This window comes from Dendrobates tinctorius, unplaced genomic scaffold (assembly GCF_039654945.1).
Source record: "Dendrobates tinctorius isolate UK_male_01 unplaced genomic scaffold, ASM3965494v1 ptg000103l, whole genome shotgun sequence".
Classification (NCBI taxonomy): domain Eukaryota; kingdom Metazoa; phylum Chordata; class Amphibia; order Anura; family Dendrobatidae; genus Dendrobates; species Dendrobates tinctorius.
The window spans coordinates 2,492,149-2,515,791 of record NW_027361771.1 but is presented as its reverse complement, the minus strand read 5'-3'; the positions used below and the strand labels follow the sequence as shown (position 1 = coordinate 2,515,791).

The window sequence follows — 23,643 nt, the reverse complement described above, 5'->3', positions numbered from 1 at the left end:
GATACCTTGCTTCCAGCGTTTTCTGGCCCGAGAAGCGCCTGTCCGGTCGCTCCCTGTGACGCTGTACTATATCCTCTAACTGGGTGAGTGCCAAATACTCTATGCGGTCGCTTGGCCCTCTTAAAGGACACCTTATGACCTGAGGCCAGAGAGACGTCATCTTCGATACCAAAAGTCTGAATGACAGCTTCTATGAGACTGTCAACCGTCACCCGACACCCTGGAGTGTCTAGGTCCAGGGGCTCATCTGCGTCATAATCTGAACTCTGCTCGCTCCCGGATAGTGGTGACTGTGAACGAGACGCCGCACTCACGGATGCCGAAGCACCGGATGGGCCCGGAGACGCTGTGTGGGTTCTTTTCCTATGCGCCTGTCTAGAATGACTGTGGCCCCTGCAGGCCGGAGGCTCTTGTGAGGCGGATGATCCCTCCCAGACAGGCGAGCCGCCATCTCTGCCCCTATCTGGAGCCTGAAGGGTCTCGATCGCCCTTGTCAGAGAAGCCAATAGACTGGGAAAGGGATAAGGCCCATTCCGGGGGACCCGGACCCCTGGGCTCTGTCGCAGGGGAGGGCTCCTGGGCGCATTCGGAGTCACAGGCTTCACATATTTTTTGGCTCTGAGCTCGTGGAAACCTAACCGCACAAGAAATGCATGCGGCATAAAGGAACATGTGCGATTTACCTTTTCCGGACATATTGCTACCAGACCTAATTCATATGAGGGTTGAGAGGAAGGGAGTAGGAAAAAACCACCCTTAATCGCCCGTAGCGCGCCTCCAGGATCGCCCTACACTTCCTAAGACGCCTGGAGCTTCAGTGGACCGGAACGCTGCCGCAGGACCCTCCCCAGCTCTCCATACCTGACTCCGGATCCAGCACCCAGGTAGAGGGAATGGGGTTAATTTCTGGACGGTGCAGGCACCCTAACTCCGTCTAACCCCTTCAGGGGGTGAGGAGAGGGACCGTCTGCCGCCTTGCAGCACCGCCGTCTAGCGTTGGTGGAGCAGTGCGGGCCGCACAGACTAGTCTTGTGCCTCTGTGCAAGCCCATGGTTTCAATACTTAGGGGTGGACAGGGCTAAGTCCAGCATCGTGTCCCACGTCGCAGAAGAGGATACGTGGAGGGACACTCGCACGTGCTCGCCCATTGTTGGTTTGGGGAAACCGGACCCTTTCAATAGGATCCGTTGCCCCTATCTTATCTTCATAAAAATAAAAAACAAAAATAAAGTCTGGGGAAAAAAACACAGATATGTCCCTCGGTGCGGGAAAGGATACGTGGAGATGATACTCAACACGTGCTCGCCCGTTGATGGTTTGGGGAGATCAGACCCTTTCAATAGGATCCGTCGCCCCTGTCTTATCTTCATGGAAAAAAGAAGTCTGGAGAAAAACCAGACACGTGTTCCTCCAGAGACATTAAGCAAAAAACTGAGTTCCGCCCGCAATCGGGGCGAGGGTGTATGCGCAGAGGAGGAGCTAACCTTTTTTGTTCACTTAGTGTCAGCCTCCAGGTGGCAGTAGCATACACCCACAGTACCTGTGTCCCCCAATGAGACGAAGGAGAAACGTAGGTATCAGGTTTCGCAGCATTTCTGGTGCAGAAAACTTAGGAATAACAAATAACAAGCACTAAACTGTAGCTGCATGAAAAATGCAGCATAAAACGCAGCAAAGCCAGCTTTTTATAAGCAGCTTCTTTACTGACAAGTGAGTAGTTTTTGCCTGCAGAAAAAAAAAAAAAAAAACAGCAAAAATGCAGTGTGTGAACAAAGGCTAAAGGGGATACAGCGCTAAAAGCAGGACTTCATCTGTGGATGTCCCAGCAGTTGGACCCCCATCAATCATAAAATGATGCCATTTTCAATCATATCTTTCTTGACTTCTCTTATAAGTGAGCCATTCTTCATACAGTTAGGTCCATATATATTTGGACAGAGACAACATTATTCTATTTTTGGTACTAGACATTACCACAATGAATTTTAAACAAAACCATTCATATGCAGTTGAAGTTCAGACTTTCAGCTTTCATTTGAGGGTATCCACTTTAAAATTGGATGAAGGGTTTAGGAGTTTCAGCTCCTTAACATGTGCCACCCTGTTTTTAAAGGGACCAAAAGTAATTGGACAGATTAAATACTTGTAACTAAAATGAGAGTCCTCAGTGGTTGATACCTTTTAATGGCTAACTGAAAAGATGGTAACACATTGCAAGCTTTCGAGACTACTCAGGTCTCTTCATCTGGCATAGACTAATACAAAATCTGAAGAGTCACATATTTATGCACAATACAGCACAGAAAAAAATGCAATAGATGAGACAAGTGACGTGAAGCAGAATTCACATCAGGACTACAAGATCCCAGATACTTTCAGCTGCATTACATCTAATGTGGTGTACTTAATTATTTATACTAAATGTCCAACTGGGGGTCTGTATGTGGGGGAGACAGGGCAAAAGCTTAGAACAAGGATGAATTCTCATCGTCACACAATAAGAGAAAAAAGAATGGATCTACCTGTGGCAAAACATTTTTGTATGCCTGATCACAGCACCAGGGATATGAAATTACTGGTATTGAAAGGTAACTTCACATCTCAGAGAGAGAGAGAAGAGTCTGTGAGTATAAATTTATGACGACCTTTGACACTCTCAATGCTGGAATGAATGTGTCGCATGGATTTATGTCTTTTTGCATCAGTTAAGGAATTTGCTCCGAAGACCTTGTGGGGGCATCACAACACACTAGGAGACCCCAATCAGAGGACAATAAAACATCTGGACTCCTTATCTATGAACTGGTCCAATATTTATGTTTCTCCCTCCCTCATAATCATAATTCTGCTTCACGTCACTTGTCTCATCTATTGAATTTTTTCTGTGCTGTATTGTGCATAAATATGTGACTCTTCAGATTTTGTATTAGTCTATGCCTGATGAAGAGACCTAAGTAGTCTCGAAAGCTTGCAATGTGTTACCATCTTTTCAGTTAGCCATTAAAAGGTATCAACCACTGAGGACTCTCAATTCTGAATATTTTTCTATCTACTGGCTAACACGGTACAAAGATATACATCTTTCCTGTAACTAAAATGTTCATTTCTAGTACTTGGCTGAAAACCCTTTGTTGGCAATGACTCCCTGAAGTCTTGAACTCATGGACATCACCAGCAGACGCTGAGTTTCCTCCTTTTTGATGCTCTGCCAGGCCTTCACTGCGGTGGTTTTCAGTTGCTGTTTGTTTGTGGGCCTTTCTGTCTGAAGTTTAGCCTTTAACAAGTGGAATGCATGCTCAATTGGGTTGAGATCAGGTGACTGACTTGGCCATTCAAGAATATTCCACTTCTTTGCTTTAATAAACTCCTGGGTTGCTTTGGCTTTATGTTTTGGGTCATTGTCCATCTTTAGCATGAAACGAGGACCAGTCAGTTTGGCTGCATTTGGCTGGATCTGAGGACACAGTATGGCTCTGAATACCTCAGAATTCATTCGGCTGCTTCTGTCCTGTGTCACATCATCAATAAACACTAGTGACCCAGTGCCACTGGCAGCCATGCATGCCCAAGCCATCACACTGCCTCCGCCATGTTTTACAGATGATGTGGTATGCTTTGGATCATGAGCTGTACCACGCCTTCGCCATACTTTTCTCTTTCCATCATTCTGGTAGAGGTGGATCTTGGTTTTATCTGTCCAAAGAATGTTCTTCCAGAACTGTGCTGGCTTTTTTAGATGTTTTTTAGCAAAGTCCAGTCTAGCCTTTTGATTCTTGATGCTTATGAGTGGCTTGCACCGTGCAGTGAACCCTCTGTATTTACTTTCATGCAGTCTTCTATTTATGGTAGATTTGGATATTGATACGCATACCTCCTGGAGAGTGTTGTTCACTTGGTTGGCTGTTGTGAAGGGGTTTCTCTTCACCATGGAGATTATTCTGCGATCATCCACCACTGTCGTCTTCTGCGGGCGCCCAGGTCTTTTTGCATTGATGAGTTCTCACCAGTGCATTCTTTCTTTCTCAGGATGTACCAAACTGTAGATTTTGCCACTCCTAATGTTGTAGCAATTTCTTCGATGGGTTTTTTCTGTTTTTTGCAACTTAAGGATGGCTTGTTTCACCTGCATGGAGAGCTCCTTTGACCGAATGTTTCCTTCACAGCAAAACCTTCCAAATGCAAGCACCACACCTCAAATCAACTCCAGGCCTTTTATCTGCTTAATTGAGAATGACATAACGAAGGGATTGCCCACATCTGTCCATGAAATAGCCTTGGAGTCAATAGTCCAATTACTTTTGGTCCCTTTAACCCCTTCCCGACATGTGGCACAGCGTATGGGTCATGAAAGTCGGTGCCAATCTGACCCATGACGCATACTCTGTGTCATGAGTTTAAAGCCCCCCTGCGGGTCGGGTGACCGCGGTCACGGAAAGGTCACCCGACCCGCAGTGACAGGACCCTTTGTGCTTCACCACAGGGGGGGTGGCTTAGCCCCCCCGTGGCTACGATCGCTCTGATTGGCTGTTTCACTTTCAACAGACAATCAGAGTGATAGTAATAGTTCATCAATGAAATTTGATTAACTATTACAATGGCTGGAGACACTAAGTTAACCCCCCCGCCGACTGATCGGCCGCCGCTGTCGCAATCTGCCCCCCTCCCCCTTCCCTCCGCTCCCCCCCACCTTCCGATCCCCCTCCACGATACTCACTAACCCCCCCTGGCCGTCCCGGTCCATGGGCGCCGCCATCTTGGAAAATGGCGGGCGCATGCGCAGTGCACCCGCCGGCATTTCCCGGCGGCAGATTCATTGTTTTTTATTTTGATCACTGTGATAAACTCTCACAGGGATCAAAATAAAAAAAAAAGTAAATCACCGCCCCCCTTATCACCCCCCATAGGGACAAATAATAAAATATTTTTATTTTTCAATTAGGGTTAGAAATAGGGTTAGGGTTAGAAATAGGGCTAGGGTTAAGATTAGGGTTAGGGGTGGGTTGGGGTTGGGATTAGGGTTAGGTTTGTGATTAGGGTTAAGGTGTGTTGGGGTTGATTAGGGTTGGGATTAGGGTTAGGGGTGTGTTGGGGATAGGGTTATGATTAGGGTTGAGATTAGGGTTAGGGGTGTGTTGGGGTTAGGATTGGAGTTAGAATTGAGGGGTTTCCACTGTTTACGCATATCAGGGGGTCTCCAAACACGACATGGCGCCACCATTTATTCCAGCCAATTTTGTGTTCAAAAAGTCGAACAGTGCTGCCTCCATTCCGAGCCCCGACGTGTGCCCAAACAGTGGTTTACCCCCACATATGGGGTATCAGAGTACTCAGGAAAAATTGCACAACAACTTTGGGGGTCTAATTTCTCCTGTTACCCTTGGGAAAATTAAAAATTGGGGGCTAAAAAAATAATTTTTGTGGAGAAAATTTTTTTTATTTCCACGGTTCGGCGTTATAAACTTCTGTGAAGCACTTGGGGGTTCAGAGTGCTCACCACACATCTAGATAAGCTCCGTAGGGGATCTAGTTTCCAAAATGGGGTCATTTGTGGGGGGTTTCCACTGTTTAGGTACATCAGGGGCTCTGCAAACGTAACATGACACCCGCAGACCATTCCATGAAGTCGACATTTCAATACGTCACTACTTCCCTTCCGAGCCCCAAAGTGTGCCCAAACAGTGGTGGCCCCCCCACATATGGGCTAAAAATCATTTTTTGAGGGAGAAAAAAAATATTTTTTATTTTCACGGTCCTGCGTTATAAACTTCTGTGAAGCACTTGGGGTTTCAGAGTGCTCACCACACATCTATATAAGCTCCTTAGGGGGTCTAGTTTCCAAAATGGGGTCACTTGTGTGGGAGCTCCAATGTTTAGGTACACAGGGTCTCTCCAAACACGACATGGTGTCCGCTAACGATTGGAGCTAATTTTCCATTCAAAAAGTCAAATGGCGCTCCTTCCCTTCCGGGCCCTGCCGTGCGCCCAAACAGTGGTTTATGACCACATATGAGGTATCAGTGTACTCAGGAGAAATTGCCCAACAAATTTTAGGATCCATTTTATCCTGTTGCCCATGTGAAAATGAAAAGACTGAGGCTAAAAGAACATTTTTGTGAAAAGAAAGTACTTTTTACGAATCAATTTGTGAAGCACCTGGGGGTTCAAATTGCTCATTACGCATCTAGATAAGTTCCTTGGAGGGTCTAGTATCCAAAATGGGGTCATTTGTGGGGGAGCTCCAAAGTTTAGGCACACAGGGGCTCTCCAAAAACGACATGGCAACCGCTAAATATTCCAGCATATTTTCCATTCAGAAAGTCAAATGGCGCTCCTTCCCTTCTGAGCCCTGCCGTGCGCCCAAACAGTGGTTTATAACCACATATGAGGTATCGATGTACTCAGGAGAAATTGCGAAACAAATTTTATGATCCATTTCATCCTGTTACCCACGTGAAAATGAAAAAATTTTGTTGGAAAAATTAAAATGACCATTTTTTCCTTCCACGTTGCTTTCGTTCCTGTGAAGCACCTGAAGGGTTAATAATCTTCTTGAATGTAGTTTTGAGTAGCTTGAGGGGTGCAGTTTTTAGAATGGTGTCACTGTTGGGTATTTTATTTGCCATATAGACCCCTCAAAGTGACTTCAAATGTGAGGTGGTCCCTAAAATATGGTTTTGTAAATTTTGTTGTAAAAATGAGAAATCGCTGGTCAACTTTTAACCCTTATAACTTCCTAACAAAAAAATATTTTGTTTCCAAAATTGTGCTGATGCAAAGTAGACATGTGGGAAATGTTATTTAGTAACTATTTTGTGTCATATACTTCTCTTGTTTAACAGAATAAAAATTCAAATTTTGAAAATTGTGAAATTTTCAAAATTTTCACCAAATTTCCGTTTTTTTCACAAAGAAACGCAAAAATTATCGACCTAAATTTACCACTAACATGATGCCCAATATGTCACGAAAAAACAATCTTAGAATCGCTAGGATGCGTTGAAGCGTTCCTGAGTTATTACCTCATAAAGGGACACTGGTCAGAATTGCAAAAAATGGTCATTAAGGTCAAAATAGGTTGGGTCATGAAGGGGTTAAAAACAGGGTGGCACATGTTAAGGAGCTGAAACTCCTAAACCCTTCATCCAATTTTAATGTGGATACCCTCAAATAAAAGCTGCAAGTCTGAACTTCAACTGCATATGAATGGTTTTGTTTAAAATTCATTGTGAAAACCATCCCTCGACCAAAACTGTGCCGCTAACTATAGACCTGTCTCTAATCTTCCCTTCATCTCTAAACTCCTGGAACGCCTGGTCCACTCCCGTCTTATCCGCTATCTCTCAGAAAACTCTCTTCTCGACCCTCTCCAATCCAGTTTCCGCTCTTTACACTCCACTGAAACTGCCCTCACTAAAGTCTCTAATGATCTGCTAACAGCTAAATCAAATGGTCACTACTCCATGCTAATTCTCTTGGATCTCTCTGCAGCATTCGACACTGTGGATCATCAGCTCCTCCTCACTATGCTCCGTTCCATTGGCCTCAAGGATACCGTTCTCTCCTGGTTCTCCTCCTATCTCTCCGACCGCTCCTTTACTGTATCTTTTGCCAGTTCCTCCTCCTCTCATCTTCCCCTTACTGTTGGGGTCCCCCAAGGATCGGTTCTAGGTCCCCTCCTCTTCTCCTTGTACACTGCCCCTATTGGTCAAACAATCAGTAGATTTGGTTTCCAGTACCATCTCTATGCTGATGACACCCAATTATACGCTTCTTCTCCTGACATCACGCCAGCCTTTCTAGAAAACACCGGCGATTGTCTAAACGCTGTGTCTAATATCATGTCCTCACTATATCTGAAACTGAACCTGTCAAAGACTGAACTCCTGGTGTTTCCTCCCTCTACTAATGTACCTATACCCGACATTGCCATTTCTGTGTGTGGTTCCACTATTACTCCCCAGCAAAAGGCCCGCTGTCTTGGGGTCATACTTGATTCCGAGCTTTCCTTTGCCCCCCACATTCGATCACTGGCTCGCTCTTGTCATCTGCACCTCAAAAACATTTCTAGAATTCGACCTTTTCTTACCTTTGACTCTGCAAAAACTCTTACTGTTTCTCTTATTCATTCTCGTCTCGACTATTGTAACTCTCTTCTAATCGGTCTCCCTCTTACCAAACTCTCCCCCCTCCAATCTGTCTTGAATGCTGCAGCCAGGATCATATTCCTCACCAATCGTTACACCGATGCCTCTACCTTGTGCCAGTCATTACACTGGCTACCCATCCACTCCAGAATTCAGTATAAACTTATTACCCTCACTCACAAAGCCCTCCATGGCTCAGCACCACCCTACATCTCCTCCCTTGTTTCAGTATACCACCCTACCCGCGCCCTCCGTTCTGCTGATGACCCGAGATTAGCATCCTCAATAGTCAGAACCTCCCACTCCCGTCTCCAAGACTTTACACGTGCCGCGCCAATTCTTTGGAATGCACTTCCCAGGTCAATACGATTAGTCCCCAATCCCCACAATTTTAAGCGTGTCCTGAAAACGCATTTATTCAGACTGGCCTACCACCCCAACACATTAACCTAATCTATCCCTGTGTGGCAGAGCCAAAAGTTTTACCATAACCAGGTTCCCCGCATCATGTTCCCACATGCTTTATGCCTCCATTAGCCCTCTGTGTCTGTACTGTTACACACTTAACATTATGACTGGTCCATACAATCAGGGTAACTGTTACCACCCACCTTTCGTGTCTCCCTCTTTCCTCATAGACTGTAAGCTTGCGAGCAGGGCCCTCTTTCCTCTTGGTATTTGTTATAATCTACTGTATGTGATTATTGTTATGCTGTAATGTCTATTGTCTGTACAAATCCCCTCTGAAATGTAAAGTGCTGCGGAATATGTCGGCGCTATAAAAATAAAATTTATTATTATTATTATTATTGTGGTAATGTCTAGAACCAAAATTATTTGAAAAATGTTGTCCAAATATACATGGACCTAACTGTATAGCCAAGTGTCAATGATACTATGCTGGTCACAGTGCTAAGAGGCAATAATGCTATAACAGGTGTCATAGATAAAGAGTGGTAGGATATGTCCAGTTTCACCAGTTGTCAAACACTTGTTAAATGACAGCTGATTTGGCAAACGGGAGAAACAGGGATGCCGATTTGAATGCCCCCCTTTAATAAGAATACTTTAGGAAAACAGCACTCTGCTTGGTAACGAAGCGTTTATTGGCAAGATATCAAATAATATTCATGTATTTAATGCTTATTATGACACATTGTTTCAAGAGAGGTAGAGCTGACACTGAAGCGAACATTAGCGGCCTTTGCATGAGAAAAAGGCCACACCTGATTTCGGAGGGAACGAGGCAGAGGAGCATTCATCTGCACACAGCTCTCCTCCCTCCTGTCTCCATGAAGACTCTTCCATGGGGTGGAGAAGTCTGGTAAGAGGAAGGTAAGCAATTTTACTGTGTGGGGACATTGTTACCATGTGGAGGCACAGAGGGATTACTATTAGGCCGGGATCACACTACCGTGTGTGATGCGAGAAACTTGCACGACTCTCTCGCATCAACGACCGGCACTGCCGCCGGCACTCAGGACTGGAGCTGCGGCTGCATGTATTTCTAGGCAGCTTCAGCTCCGGTTCTGAGTGCCGGCGGCAGTGCCTGTTGTTGATGTGAGAGAGTCGTGCAAGTTTCTTACATCACACACAGTAGTTTGATCCTGGCCTTACTGTGCGGGATGGGCAGGCGAAGAGAAGGCACTACTATTGTGGGAAGGCATAGAGTGGGGACATCTATTATGTGGAGGCACAAAAGGGACACAATTACTGTGTGACGGTATAAAGGGATGGAACTATTATCATACGTAGGCACAGAATGGGCATTATTATATTACTGTTAGAGTCTCAGAAGGAGGGTACTTTTTATGTAGGTCACTGGTTGGGCATTATTATCATTATTATTGCCTGGGCATTTTGGGTGGTTATCACACTATAGTTTGTTTAGGAGTGGGAAAAAATAGGGTAGAGTCCTGGAGAAGTGGTGAGCCAAAGATATCTGTGTGTTACATTCAGGAGACATGGATGGAACATGTTATTAAGGAGGTCTGGGCCAAATATACAAGAAACTAAAGTAAATGACAAGGCTCACAAAGATCATCACCTGTGACTCACTGGTTTTATTTGTACATTATACATATCAGGTCAAAAGCACACATGTGAACAACTGGCATCTAACACTATAGATTCACTGTGTGGGAGGAGTATTAGTGTCACATAGGACTGTAGGTAACATCTACTACATTATCTGTACTCAACGTTATCAGTGTTATCTGTGATATTACATGGGACTGCAGTTGACATCTACATAGTTTGTACTCAAAGATTCATCACTGGTATCTGTGGTATTACATAGGACTGCAGGTAATATCTACTACATTATCTCTACTCAATGTTATCCGTGGTGTTAAATAGGACTGCAAGTGACATCTACTACATCTGTAGAAATGGAAACGTGCCTTTACTTTTGATTACCTTTAATTCTATGGGTGAGCATGATTCACCCACAAGTGTGGTCAGCAGAAAGGGGCATGATTGTGCAGGAAACCTTCTGACCTAATAATATCTGCATCTTTCAAGAGCAAGGGGAAGCCATGTGCAGCTGTATATGCGATCTTGGTTGGGGAAAACAGGTCTAATAAGTGCCAGATAGAATCATAGAATCGTAGAGTTGGAAGGGACCTCCTGGGCCATCTGGTCCAACCCCCTGCTCAAAGCAGGATTCACTAAATCATCCCAGACAGATGTCTGTCCAGCCTCTGTTTAAAACTCAGCACCATCCAATACAGCTCTGTCATAGTATTAAACAGTGTTACAGCTTACCTTTCACCATAGCACTCACCTGGCAAATCCATACCCTTTCCTTCCCCCTTCATAAAGCTCTCGGTCATATCCAAATGGTCCAGATGGAGCGCCAGGATGTTGGATGCAGGTTCTACTTCTTCCATTCAGCTGCAATCCTTCCAAATGTTCGACCTGCTGTTTGACTGCACGTGGATTCTTACAGAAGTCACAGGATTTGTTACACAGCGGATTCTCGTCACCAAAATATGACGCAATGGCAGCATGGCGACACCTGGGGAGATGGCACAACAGCTTAGCTTTTGATGTGTGGCATACTTTATAATATATAATGATGTCATGGTTTATAACATTCAGATTCTTTGAATAATGGGTGAACCATAAGAGCACATGCATATAACTATAGGGCTGCTTAGCCACTTGTATATCTCGGTAGATCACCTCGCTGGAGAGAATGTAGAGTTTCCATTACGGTGCTGGAGCCGCCTGGTTGGTCTCTAGGACGGGCCTGCCATCTACTACATGACAAAGATTTCTTTCACTGAGCTGAAGGAGTGGCACTGTGTCTCAGCTTGCAGAGTGAAGAAAAGCATCTTTCAGAGCGTAATATCTAACCCCAGACAAGAGACATCTGTCCCCGAGCAGCAGGCATGGGTGCAACCTGCCGCCCAGAGAAAAGGAGCCCGTCTGTGCATCACAGTGTGTGACGTGCAGTATATGTCCGCCCAGGTCCACTACATTACATGTACACCAGCACTAACTACATTGTAACGTGTGCTTTAGTTTGGCCATCAGATCGGGGGCGACATACCCAATTCAGGGTGGTGTCAGCAATCACTGAGAAAATGCATCTGTAGTGTCGCAGGATGAACGCATTCAAAAGTGTAGAGAAATGGAGTACATTGCTCCAAACGTATATGTGGGAAACACTTTTTACACCATCTCCTAGCTGGTGGACATTTAAATCGATATTTGGCACCAAAATTGGCACATATCTACATGGTACAACCATTCATAGCCATGTCACTTCCTATCACCAGTTAGAAAAATATTCAGAATTGAGAGTCCTCATTAGTTGATACCTTTTAATGGCTAACTGAAAAGATGGTAACACATCTTTTCAGTTAGCCATTAAAAGGTATCAACTACTGAGGACTCTCAATCCTGAATATTTTTCTATCCACTGGCTAACAAGGTACAAAGGTATCCATCTTTCCTGTATCACCAGTTATACACTGTAAAGATACTGTAGGTGTAGAAAGTAGACGGGGCACACAGATTGGGTGCACAATATCCCCTACTGTGAAAAGATTTCCTGGCTGGGATGAAACTTGTCACAGTGACTGAAGCCCTCAGACCGTCCCAGCTGTTTTCCTGGAGCTCCACACTTGCACACACAGGGTAAGCCTCCTACCCTCCCCTTTTTGGAGAGCTGTAATTCTAAACCTCCCATCTCTAAGGCAACAGGGCAGCCAGGCAGTGCGAAGGGCACAGGCAGCTGTCAGGGAGCACCAGGCAGCTATGGGCCACAGGAGGTGACGGAGCAGTGCTGGACTGAGAGCAGGGGTAAGACATACATGCTGTGTGCGCTCTCATACTTTTCTGACTTCTGCACTTTCCACACTCTCGGATTATGAACATGTTCATCAGGATTGGGAGCGACTGGTTACAATGACACAACACCAGCTCAGTAGCATGGAGCGAGCGAGATTCCCACAGAAGCTTCACAAAGCTTCTTGCAGTTCAGATGAAGCAGAGCTAAACCTGTCCAAACTTTTATTTATTTATCCAAGAATCCTTGGAAAAACAGAGCTAGCACCTGGTGACATCATGATGGGCTCTGTTCAACACTCACTACCCAAGTGATGCGATCTACAGACAGGGCGAGATCTCCGGGGTTATGACTTCTAGGTAACACTGGATTGTAGCACCGAGGAGACCTAACTAAGGCTCTGTAATCATTAGGACAGATCCAGCAGCAATCCGGTAACAAAAAAGAGTGGTGGACACAAAACCTTTGTTTGGCTACAAAAACACAGATTTCAACTGAATCCTTTTTGTAACACTCAAGTCTATGGAAACTGATGTGTATGCTGGTTTCACATTAGCGTCTGTGTGCGCAGCGTTTGATCCGCATGCGTCCATATATTTAACATGGTGTACGCAGGGACATGCGTTCCCATGAGTCATTTTCCTGTGCGCAGCGGGGAGCAGCAAACGCAACCTGTTGCATTTTTTGAGGCGTCAAAAATCCATCAAATATGGGAAAGCATGCACATGCGGATGAGTGCGTAATAAAAAACGCATTACTGTCTATGGGATCGCATTGGTAAGCAAGGACATGCGTTATTCAAAACACATATAAAAATCTCATGAGATACGCCCATTTTTGTCTGGTGTCATATCAAACGCATGCGCATAAACAACGCAAACGCACACACACGCAGCATTTTTTCCGTCATGTGTAAGATGATGCGTATAAAAAATGTGTAAACATGCGTTTTGCATGCGAATGATACGCTGCGGACCCAAACGCTAATGTGAACCTAGCCTTAAATAGCCATCAGTTTTTGTTTTTTTTTTCATTTAAAAAGTATCAGTTTTTAGCTCACTGGATCCATTTCAAATGTAACAAAACTGATGGTTATTTAAAGGACCCTTTTCTATGGACTTCAATATTAAAAAAAAACAAAAAACTGATCCAGTTGAATTTTTTTTTTTTTTAGCTGGACAAAATAAAGTTGTGTCTGCACGACCTTTTTCTTATGAGATTGCTGCTGGATCGGTTCTCACTGATGATTACTGGACATGTGAACATATAAGTTGATGTGTGTCCAGAGAGAACACAGGGGCAGATTTAGTCCTAATGCAATGTAAAATGTGTCATCACTTCTGTCATACTGATCATATGGTTCCCCGGCTCATGATCACTGTCGTACCCTGCAGAGCACTCAGGACAGGCATATTCCCTGCACGGGTCTAATACAGTTAGGCTAAGTGCACACGTAGCATCAAATTTCTGCTGGAAAACCTGACTCCCTTCCCAGAAACCGCGCTTTTTTTCTGCGCGTTTTTACAGCAATTTTTGCGTGGTTTTTATGCGTTTTTTCCTGCGCGTTTTCTAAACACATGGAAATAATCAGAAACGCAGAAAAATCCGCGAAATTAATGAGCCTGCTGCTTTTTTTTTACCGCAATGCGGTTTTTTCACGGTAAAAAACGCATCAATGTGCACAAAAAGTGGAAAATGTATAGAAATGAATGGGAAGCTTATTTTTCGCGTTTTTCCCACTGATTTTTTGGCAAATCCGAAAAAACGCTGTGTGTGAACACAGCCTTACTCCTCTCACCACCATCTTGCATTGTGGCTGTCTGACGTTGGAGGCGCCTACAAACATCTGATTCCATACAGAGGCAAATAGGGGTTCTGTCAGATTCCATAGAAATCATACCAGGTGTTATTTATCTATTGCATTGTGGGGTAGCATGCAGCTTCATCGGCAGGAGAACTGTGGGAAAAGGAATCCCTCTGCAGACTACAGACTAGGTGCCCGGCAGTCAGCATTCTGAGAGTCTCACGATGAAGTCTGTTCATACCTGGCTCTGCAGTTTTGGTTTGGTCCACGGCCATCATTTTACTACTACGCACATTAGAGCAGGGAAACGTAAAATATTCTCACAAGGATGTGTCTATAGTATAATCTCTATAGAAATAACAATAGGGCTGAGCCAAGAACCATCTCAGAACTTAATTTTTCGGATGACTCAGTGATCACAATACACAGGTCTGACTCAGGCTAGCCTATTGTGACGCACCCCCATACAAATAGCAGCCCAGTGCGGGGCATTGAGGGAGCAGCTGGGCTGGTCACTAGTAACAGGTGCTGCTATTCATCCGCACTAACCATCTGGCTGCATTAATGACGGCTACACTAACCAAGATGCATTCCCATAGGTTACATACACCACCCATTAATAACGTCAGCTACAAGATGCGAGGACTCATTCATTAAATGTGAACAGCTTGGGTGTTACTTTCCCCCTGCCCTGCCTCTGGGGCAATGCAAGAAATGGCTGGAGATGATCAAAGGCCACATAAGAGACTGGTGCCGAGGAGAAGGGAGAGAAACATAGTGATCACAAACAGATAAAGATGGCGCATGATCCTAATGGTTTTTTGTTTGATCAGAAGCAGTAAAACCATTGAAAAAATAACAAATAAAATGATAGATTTAATAGAAGGAACTAATTCAGCCAAAGAACTGTCAGACAAATGTACTTTAAGAAAGATGTTGTCCGAGCCATATAAAAATCCAACAGAAGAGTCTATCTAACAAGCGGAATCCTAACAGTGTGTAATATACTCACTGTTAGGATTTCACTCTGATTCACAGTCCCATAGGGTGTCACTTGACTGCTGCTATGTGATTTGCCCTCTTGTGACTGACCGCCAACCACTTTCTCTTGTGTTCCCGTCAATGATCCCAGTAAGCAACTCACAAATGAGTTATGTTACAACCTCCAGGACTGTGAAACAGAGCAAAATCCCAAAGCGTGAGTATATTACACACTGTTAAGACTCCGCAGATTAGACTCATTCGTTAGCTTTTTACATGCTCAGACAAAACCTTTAAGTATTGTTCACAAAGTGCAGTTTTGGCCACATTGTAAATGTCTCTGTTTAAAGGCTTGAGGGCAAAGTCTGCAGTAATTCTATGTAATTGCAGACTCATAATTGTGACAGCGTGCGGCGCTTACGCTGTTTTGATTCCTAGGAGCAAGTGAGTGGTCACTTTGCTACATATGTGACTTATGTATATGTGGTCGCTTACAGACTAGATGCGTTTTGCTTCTCTTAGTTCACTTTCATTGAGACTACTCGGCACATGAGTGCATGTATGCACATCATATACATGCACTCATGTTTCATTACTAGGGAATCGTGACAGTGTGCTTTGTGCATGCTTTTATGATTCAGAAGTCTGCTGTCACAATTAGTGATCCAAATGGTACAAAGCAGATGGAACCGTGATGGCATCTGTGTGCTGCTCTCTGTTCACATTGCTGACCTGATCATTGAAATGTTTGGACCACAAATTGCAGCAAACGGAAATATACCTCCATTGGTCCACAAAAAAAAAAGACATGCGAAAAGAGCCATGCACTATAATCTATGGCTGTGTGCTGTCTGTTAAAAACAGCATAGCACACGTATGATAAAAATGGACATCTGCATGAGGCCTAAGGAAGATGCCCTTTCAAAAGGGCTGTATTCAAAAATACCTCTTGTAATCAGTAGCATTCTTCATAGGCTGGGTTGGTAAGAATTGCTTAAAATTTCAGGACGACAATTATTATTATTTATTTTTATAATGCCCATGATTCCATACAATTCTGAACTCCATAAGTTTTTTTTAAGGGAACTATAATACAGGCCTATCTTAGCATCCATATTACAGCTGTAGGAATACCAACCCAAAGATTATGTGCAAACGTATTTCAAATGCCAGCGTACCCATTACATTTTTTCAAGCAGAAGACACTTTAGAAAACTGCTGGTGATGTTCTTCATCAATTGTCTTTTATAGCATTTTTTTTTTTATTATTTTTTAATATTATGTATACAATAATGAGCGGCTTCCAAACAAACGATGACTGAAGACTGGTCACATCACATTTTTTTTAACCGCTTTGCGGCTTTCAAAGCCTAAGGTAGTTAAGAGAAGCTCAATAAGATTGAACGCGTGCACAACAAGCCATTTTGACATTGAAGTGCATATGTTGATTCTTTTTAGCATTTCTTAAGTGTTTTTTCGGGAGGGCTTAGAAGCAGACCCGCCTGAAAAAGACGTCAAGTGCACATATGCTTAGAGACACTGGGAGTTTGAGTCATAAAAGCTGCGATTAGACCATGACTTACAATTGTAATATGGATGTCAAAATGTGGCTGCATTGTGGCCATAGCCATAAAGGTCACCATGTGAACCTTAATCACTACCTACATTATTATTAACACCTATACTCCCCAGTCAATGTCCAAGAAACACTGTAGTAGTCTGAACAAAGTTGCAGAGGGTAGTCTTAGGGGTGGGAAAACTAAACACACACACTGTTTTTACTACTCAAGTGTGAAGTCTTCTTCATAACTTTTTTTTTTTTACACTAACTTTCTATAATCTTTTCAAGTCTTATTGAGACACCTCTGGTAAAAAGTCAAATGCCATACTCAGTTTGCCATGGTTTGAGAAAAATGCCACAAACACCAGAAAAGCAAAAAAAACAATGTTGTGCACATAGACTTTTTAATATATAGACTTCAAAAGCAGGGGCGCACAACCTTTTTTTTTGACCCAAGGGCCACATTGTCATACTCAACCAACCACAAGTGCCGCAATGAAAATTAAAGGCGGTATTACTATCTGTGATATTTACGGTATATTGAAAGTATATGCCATCAGTGTTGGATAGGCAGAAATCATACCTACAGGAGTCCTAGCTCCACCAATCAGCAATGATTTAGAGAGACAATTTCTGCACCGACATTCACACAAGAAAAAGCTTTAAAGGGGTGTTCCCACCCCCAAGATCCGATCCCAATATGTAGTAGCTGTAGTAATAATAATAATAGCAAATACCGCCAATTAGAAACGTAGTATAGTTTTTCTGATTAGCTATGTTTCTTTCCTCATGTGCAGGCATTGCAGGACCTTAGGTATCCTTGGTTACGACCACTATAAACTAGTTAATTAACTGTCACTATATCAGTGGTTGTAACCATGGATACCTTAGGTCCTGCAATGCCTGCACATGAGGAAAGAGACATAGCGAATAACAAAAAACATACTACATTTCTGATTGGAGATATTTACTAATACTATTATTACACCTACTATGTATTGGGATAGCACTTTGGGGATGAAAATGCCCCTCTAAAAATACTCTTTGAATAAGATTCGGATTTATTTTAATTGGAAACAGTTTGTGTGGTGCACAGTGCTGTTTTTTTCATGTCATTTTGAGCATTTACCATTAAAATCAACAGGAAGCTCTATAGGAAGCAATTTTTTGCATATATTTTGCAGGAAAATGCAATACTAAATCCTTGTAAAAAATGTTGTGAATATAACCCAATGAGTAAAGAGTCATGAATACTTATGGCTTTTGTTAGGGTTTTTTGCTTAGTGCCTACTGATTCAGAACTCCCACAAGCTACAGTGGAGTCAGCCACAGACATAGAAGGGCACCCATCTTTGTCACATAACCTGTTTGGCACTCTAGAAAGGAGTAACCCCATTCTCCTGAGGTATGAGGCATCCAGAGAGGTCTACAAGGTGCACCATTACTACTTGCCAGTCCCTGCTCATCAGCTGCTGCCACCACTGCTCTTCTGTGTGTGGCTGCTCACATATAGCTAACCTGTCTGACTAGCATTTTTTGTGTCCATTTGGTATGGGGCCACACAAATTGGCATCGCAGGCCCAATGTTGCCTCTCCCAGGGTCGCAGTTTGTGTACCCCTGTTCTAAAGTAATATCTTGCACACATCTATGATGACAGAAAATAAAGAAAACTGCAAAAAAAAAAGAAAAGAAAGCATGCTTACGTCAGCCTTTACTTTCCAGCAGTCACACTAGATTCAAAACACATGGAGAACATAAGGAGTGAATTTTAATGGGTGCAAAAAGGGATACACATAAAGATAATGAAAACGAGAAGCAAATATGAGACACAGATATAACAAGCACAAGAGGTATTTCTAACCTAAACTAACTACACTACCCTCATTACTCATGCGGACCCCAGCAACAGTGATAGTACCTGCGGCAGATCACATCACAATAGAGCCATCTGGCCTGACCTTTAAGGCCCCGTCTCACATAGCGAGATCGTTAGCGAGATCACTGAAACGTCACAGATTTTGAGACGCAACAGCGACCTCGCCAGCGGTCTCACTACATGTGACACACAGCGGCGACCGCCCCCCGCTGGATATCGCTGATCGTGCTCTAATGTCCTAGGCCATTTTTTGATTGTTGGCGTCCCGCTGGCCAGCACACATCGCTGTGTTTGACGCCGATGAGCGACCTCGTTAGCGACAGAACTCATGGACACAGGCGTGAGTCGTCAGAATAGCTGCTGCGTGACAAGGTACCAACGACCGCCGAGGTTGTTATACGGATCGCCGAATCGTTGCTGCGTCGCTGAAGAGATCTGCCTGTTTGGCAGCTTACTAGCGACCATGTAGCGACGCACCAGCGATCCTTACCAGGTTGTATCATTGTCTGAATCACTGGAGCGTCACTTAGTGTAAGGGCACCCTTACTCATCAATAACTCGCACACTCTCTTGACCATAATGGTGCTGTGTGGGAGCCTAGGACTATATTCGCACTGGGAGCTCTCCAAGAGCATGATCACATAGCAGAATATGCTCAGAGCCATAAGCAAACAAGGCTTTTGACTCTAAACTTCCTCCGGGCCCTATGGTGCTGTGCTTCAGTTGGCATCAATGCACCTAGCAACGCTAAAATGATGACCACCAACAGCTCCTATTACCATTAACACAGCCCAGGAAATACCAAATCGGCATGCTATGTGTGGACGCGTTCATGCAAACAATGATCTGTCATTCAATCATCTGATGTAATAACCAGGAAATCCATAATAATAGCTTTGTTATAGAGGCCAATCTTTACAAGCTAGCAGGTAGTATTGGCCAGGAAGCCTAGAACCAGCTTTAGAAAGTTAATCTACTTGTCAATACGTTTTGGGAGTATGTGAGAGTCCAAATAACAGAAGGAATCCCAGGTAAACACAGGCACAAGTTGCAATCGTGTTGATGTTGCGATCAACACATATTCACAAGCAGTTGCTAATGTATTGCAAGATAATCTGCAGACACACAACTTACAATTCTCTTCAACTAAGAAATATGTGAGACTGCAAGATATCAGTGCTGATCCTGAGTCTTACATGTCTTAGTCAGGTACGACACAAGTTCTTGTGTCAGTCAATGACCAGTGATGTGTATCAAGGGGGCCAACTCACTGACTCATTTTAATAGCTAAGCCAGCCCCCTTCTCCATCTGATTACTAGACGTGACAAGACTAGTTTAGCTACTAAAAAGAGCTAGCAACTAAATCCCTTCACACTCATGAGCTCTGACCCATAACCAGCTCCTGATATCTTGAAATCAGAGAATCTTTCTTAATTCAAAAATATTAGCATGTTGTACATCTTTCCATTTTAAACACACATTTTTTTTATCTGGATATCTCAATTAAATAAAAGAAAACATAACCCAATGAGAACCTTAAAGTTGCACCTTCCCCTTGTATAGAATGATTATTTTATTATCAGAGAAGAAGCAATCAGTGCCATCAGTGATCATACTGAATACTATGGCCGGTCCAGTTACTGCAAGAACATGCTGGATGCTCAAGAGCAACAGATGAAGTTGCGAATATATCAAAGTCCAAAATGATGGACTCCCCCAATATAATAACTTAGAATTCCATAATAAAAGGTTAGAAAAGGGTTTTTTTCTTTTAACGAAACCAACTTTAACTGCAATTAAGTTATGAACATTAATCCCAACTCACAACAACATTCCACAAGCCAAACAGGACAGAAAATATCGGAGATAACAGCAATGGAGGGATTGTTTTTCCTGCATAGAAGAGACATTCTTTCCATTAGGTGCTGTGAGCCTCTAGCACAGGGATAGCCGAGAAATGCTCTGTGGCCATTCTGCGATATCACAACACTGTGAAATACTTGGAAGATCTGCTATCTCATGGGAATTTTCCTTTTCACATTTTTTTTTCTAAAGACTTTTAATATAATGGCTTTATTACATTTTGGTCAAACTACAGGGGTAAAATTACACATGTACTCCCCCTCAGCGTCTTACTATTATTGTATGACTGCCCCTGCCCTCTTATAGGTGTCTCTTATGGCTTCACTGGTGGCATTATTAGTCACAATCACGTTCTCTCTTCAATGCTGAAGCCAGTTTGTCAAGATAACAAATGATGGGTCATTTCAAGGTTAAAGGACATGGTGCTTGCTGTACTTCATAGGTAGGGTCGTTTTATTTTCCACTTGAATGAATTTGCTCTTCTTTTGCATATGACAGGCGTACTTTATAGAAGAGCATATGTGATGTATAAAAAGAGTTCATTTACTTAAGTGGCTTGGATGATACTAGAAAGGTTCTGCTTTGTCATTCCAGAAACAGCGCCACTCTACTGCAGCTCAGACTAACCTGAGTAAATAAACCCAGTTTTATACAGTTGTGTGAAAAAAGTGTTTGCCCCTTCCCGATTTCTTATTCTTTTGCATGTTTGTCACACTTAAGAGAAACAAAGTTAAGACTTTGAAGTGGCCTAGTCAAAGTCCTGGCCTTAATCCAATTGAGATGCTGTGGCATGACCTTAAAAAGGCGGTTCATGCTCAGAAACCCTCCAATGTGGCTGAATTACAACAATGCTGCAAACATGAGCAGGCCAAAATTCTTCCAGAGAGTTGTAAGAGACTCATTGCCAGTTATCGCAAATGCTTGATTGCAGTTATTGCTGCTAAGTGTGGCCCTAACAGTTATTAGGGTTAGGGAACAATCACTTTTCCACACAGGGCCCTGTAGGTTTGGATTTCTTTTCCCCTTAATAGTAAAGACCTTAATTTAAAAACTGCATTTTGTCTGATCTTTGTCAAATATTTAGATTTGTTTGGTGATCTGAAACATTTAAGTGTGCCAAACATGCAAAAGAATAGAAAAAAAGGATGGGGGCAAACACTTTTTCACACAACTGTATATGACAGCATGGACTGTTCTTGGATTATGATACAAGATGTCTAAGGCTGACACAAGCTAAGTCAAGGACAAAAATGCACTGTTTATGCAGGGAAAAAATTGATATGCAGACGTAGACTGGGGGCATTTACAGCACCACGCCAGTGTTTTGTTTGTTTTTCCAGAAATAGAGTGGCGCTTTAAATGTCAGCCCCTTGCCCCCATTCTTATACTCACCTTCCAGCAGCTTCACCTTTTACTGATGACACTCCAGTCCCACGGCGCCATAACTTCTGACTGGATGGGAGTCACAAGTTACATCACAAGATCGTTCTCAGCTCTACAAGCATTGCTACATTTAAAAACTCTGATTATGTTAGAACTGATGTATCGAGAAAAAAGTGATACATCAATGGATTAAGGGTCTTTTTGCCTACATCATGCTGCTCTGAAATGAGATAGCAAAAAAACTGCTGACAGATTCCCTTTAATAATCCTATAACTTCACAATTTTTATAAATAAAAATAAAATCTACTCAATGCGATTACGGTATGTTTTTTTACGCATTCATTTTGACAAAAGTAATGGACATAATGTAATAAAACATGTTCAAATATCCCCTAAAAAAGTATGAAAGGAATTAAAACATTTTAACATCTATCACAAGTGGAAAAAACATCAGAAGATCCAGGAATACATTGATAGTCACGGAGTATCCCATGCTACAAGGAGGTTTTAGTAGGCTGTGCATTATGTTCCAGGGTGCTTCCTGCAGAGGCAGGTTGCCATCTCTGTACTGGAGCCAAAGTCTCAGGACTTTCTGAGTAGGCACCAACCTAACCGTTTTTGCTCACCAGAACACAGTAAAGCTTCTTGTGATGCTGCACTAGAAATGCTTTAGGGTAAAGATGTTCTCAATTTTAAATTAGGCAATGATCTAACACTACGAGGCATATATGCTCATTCCTAATATATCAGTGCAGATCACAGGAGCTGTAGACACAAAATATTGGGTGAGTTAGACTCAATCAATTAGGCCATACTCATTTCTCATAGTAGTCTCATTTGAGCGCAAATGTAACTGCAGGAAATGAATGTATACAGTGTGCGCAGCACCAGGTAGGATAGGAAGGGTATATGGAAATAGCATCTATGAAACATTTATTGCAGATGCTTGGAGGTATGTCCAAGATGAGATATGTCTAAGATCAGAATACCCCTTTTAAGTCGGTGATCACCTGAATGTGCCCCAAGTAATATAAAACAATCCCTCTTGTTGCTGCTGTGTGGCACTCATATTTTTAATCAAAAAAATAAACTTAATTTATTATGAATACTATAAGTGCTTGCTCCTACGTGGATCTACCTAGATCACTACAGAGGACATTTTGCCGTGCACCAGACATGTGAGCTGATTGACCAAAAATTTTTATGTTACCATTAACATATAAAAAAAAAGCTTAATAGGTACTTATAGAGCCTTAAACGGAACATGTCAAGTGAAAGTACGCTATTAAACTGCAGATATAGGTTAATCTGCAGGCTAATAACGTTCTGAACCTGCCAGGCATCAGCACTTAGACTGCAGATGCTGGGAAGAAATTAACTTTATTCCTTCGAGTTTATCCCTCCGGGTTACAGTCACAGGGGCGGTGCCAGCGCAGGTTCAGTCACTGCTCAGTGTATAGTGAGCGGTGGCTGTAATCGCAACCCTGGCATTGACTGACAGCTCGCTCAGCATTAGATCCAGCTGTCAGTCAGAGCCGGCAGTGCAGTTTCAGCCACCACTCACTATACACTGAGCGGTGACTGAACCAGTCTCGGCACCGACAAAGTAACTGAAACCTGCTACCAGGAGGAATAAAGTTCATTTCTTTCCAGCAGTGGGGGTCTAAGTGTTGGCGCCAAGCAGGTTCAGAACACTATTAACCTGCAGATTAACCCCGTGTCTGCAGCTTT

At 43.1% G+C, this 23,643-nt stretch overlaps 1 protein-coding gene across 5 annotated transcripts in view; it reads right to left on the bottom strand.

The window, feature by feature from the left end:
- Positions 1 to 23,643, bottom strand: part of RECQL5 (RecQ like helicase 5) — a 163,379-nt gene that overhangs the window by 70,438 nt on the left and 69,298 nt on the right. For all 5 annotated transcript variants that reach the window (XM_073587944.1, XM_073587943.1, XM_073587945.1 and 2 more), the window contains exon 9: positions 10,930 to 11,163. In XM_073587944.1, the coding sequence (XP_073444045.1) occupies positions 10,930 to 11,163 (234 nt within the window). The remainder of the gene's footprint in view (positions 1 to 10,929; positions 11,164 to 23,643) is intronic.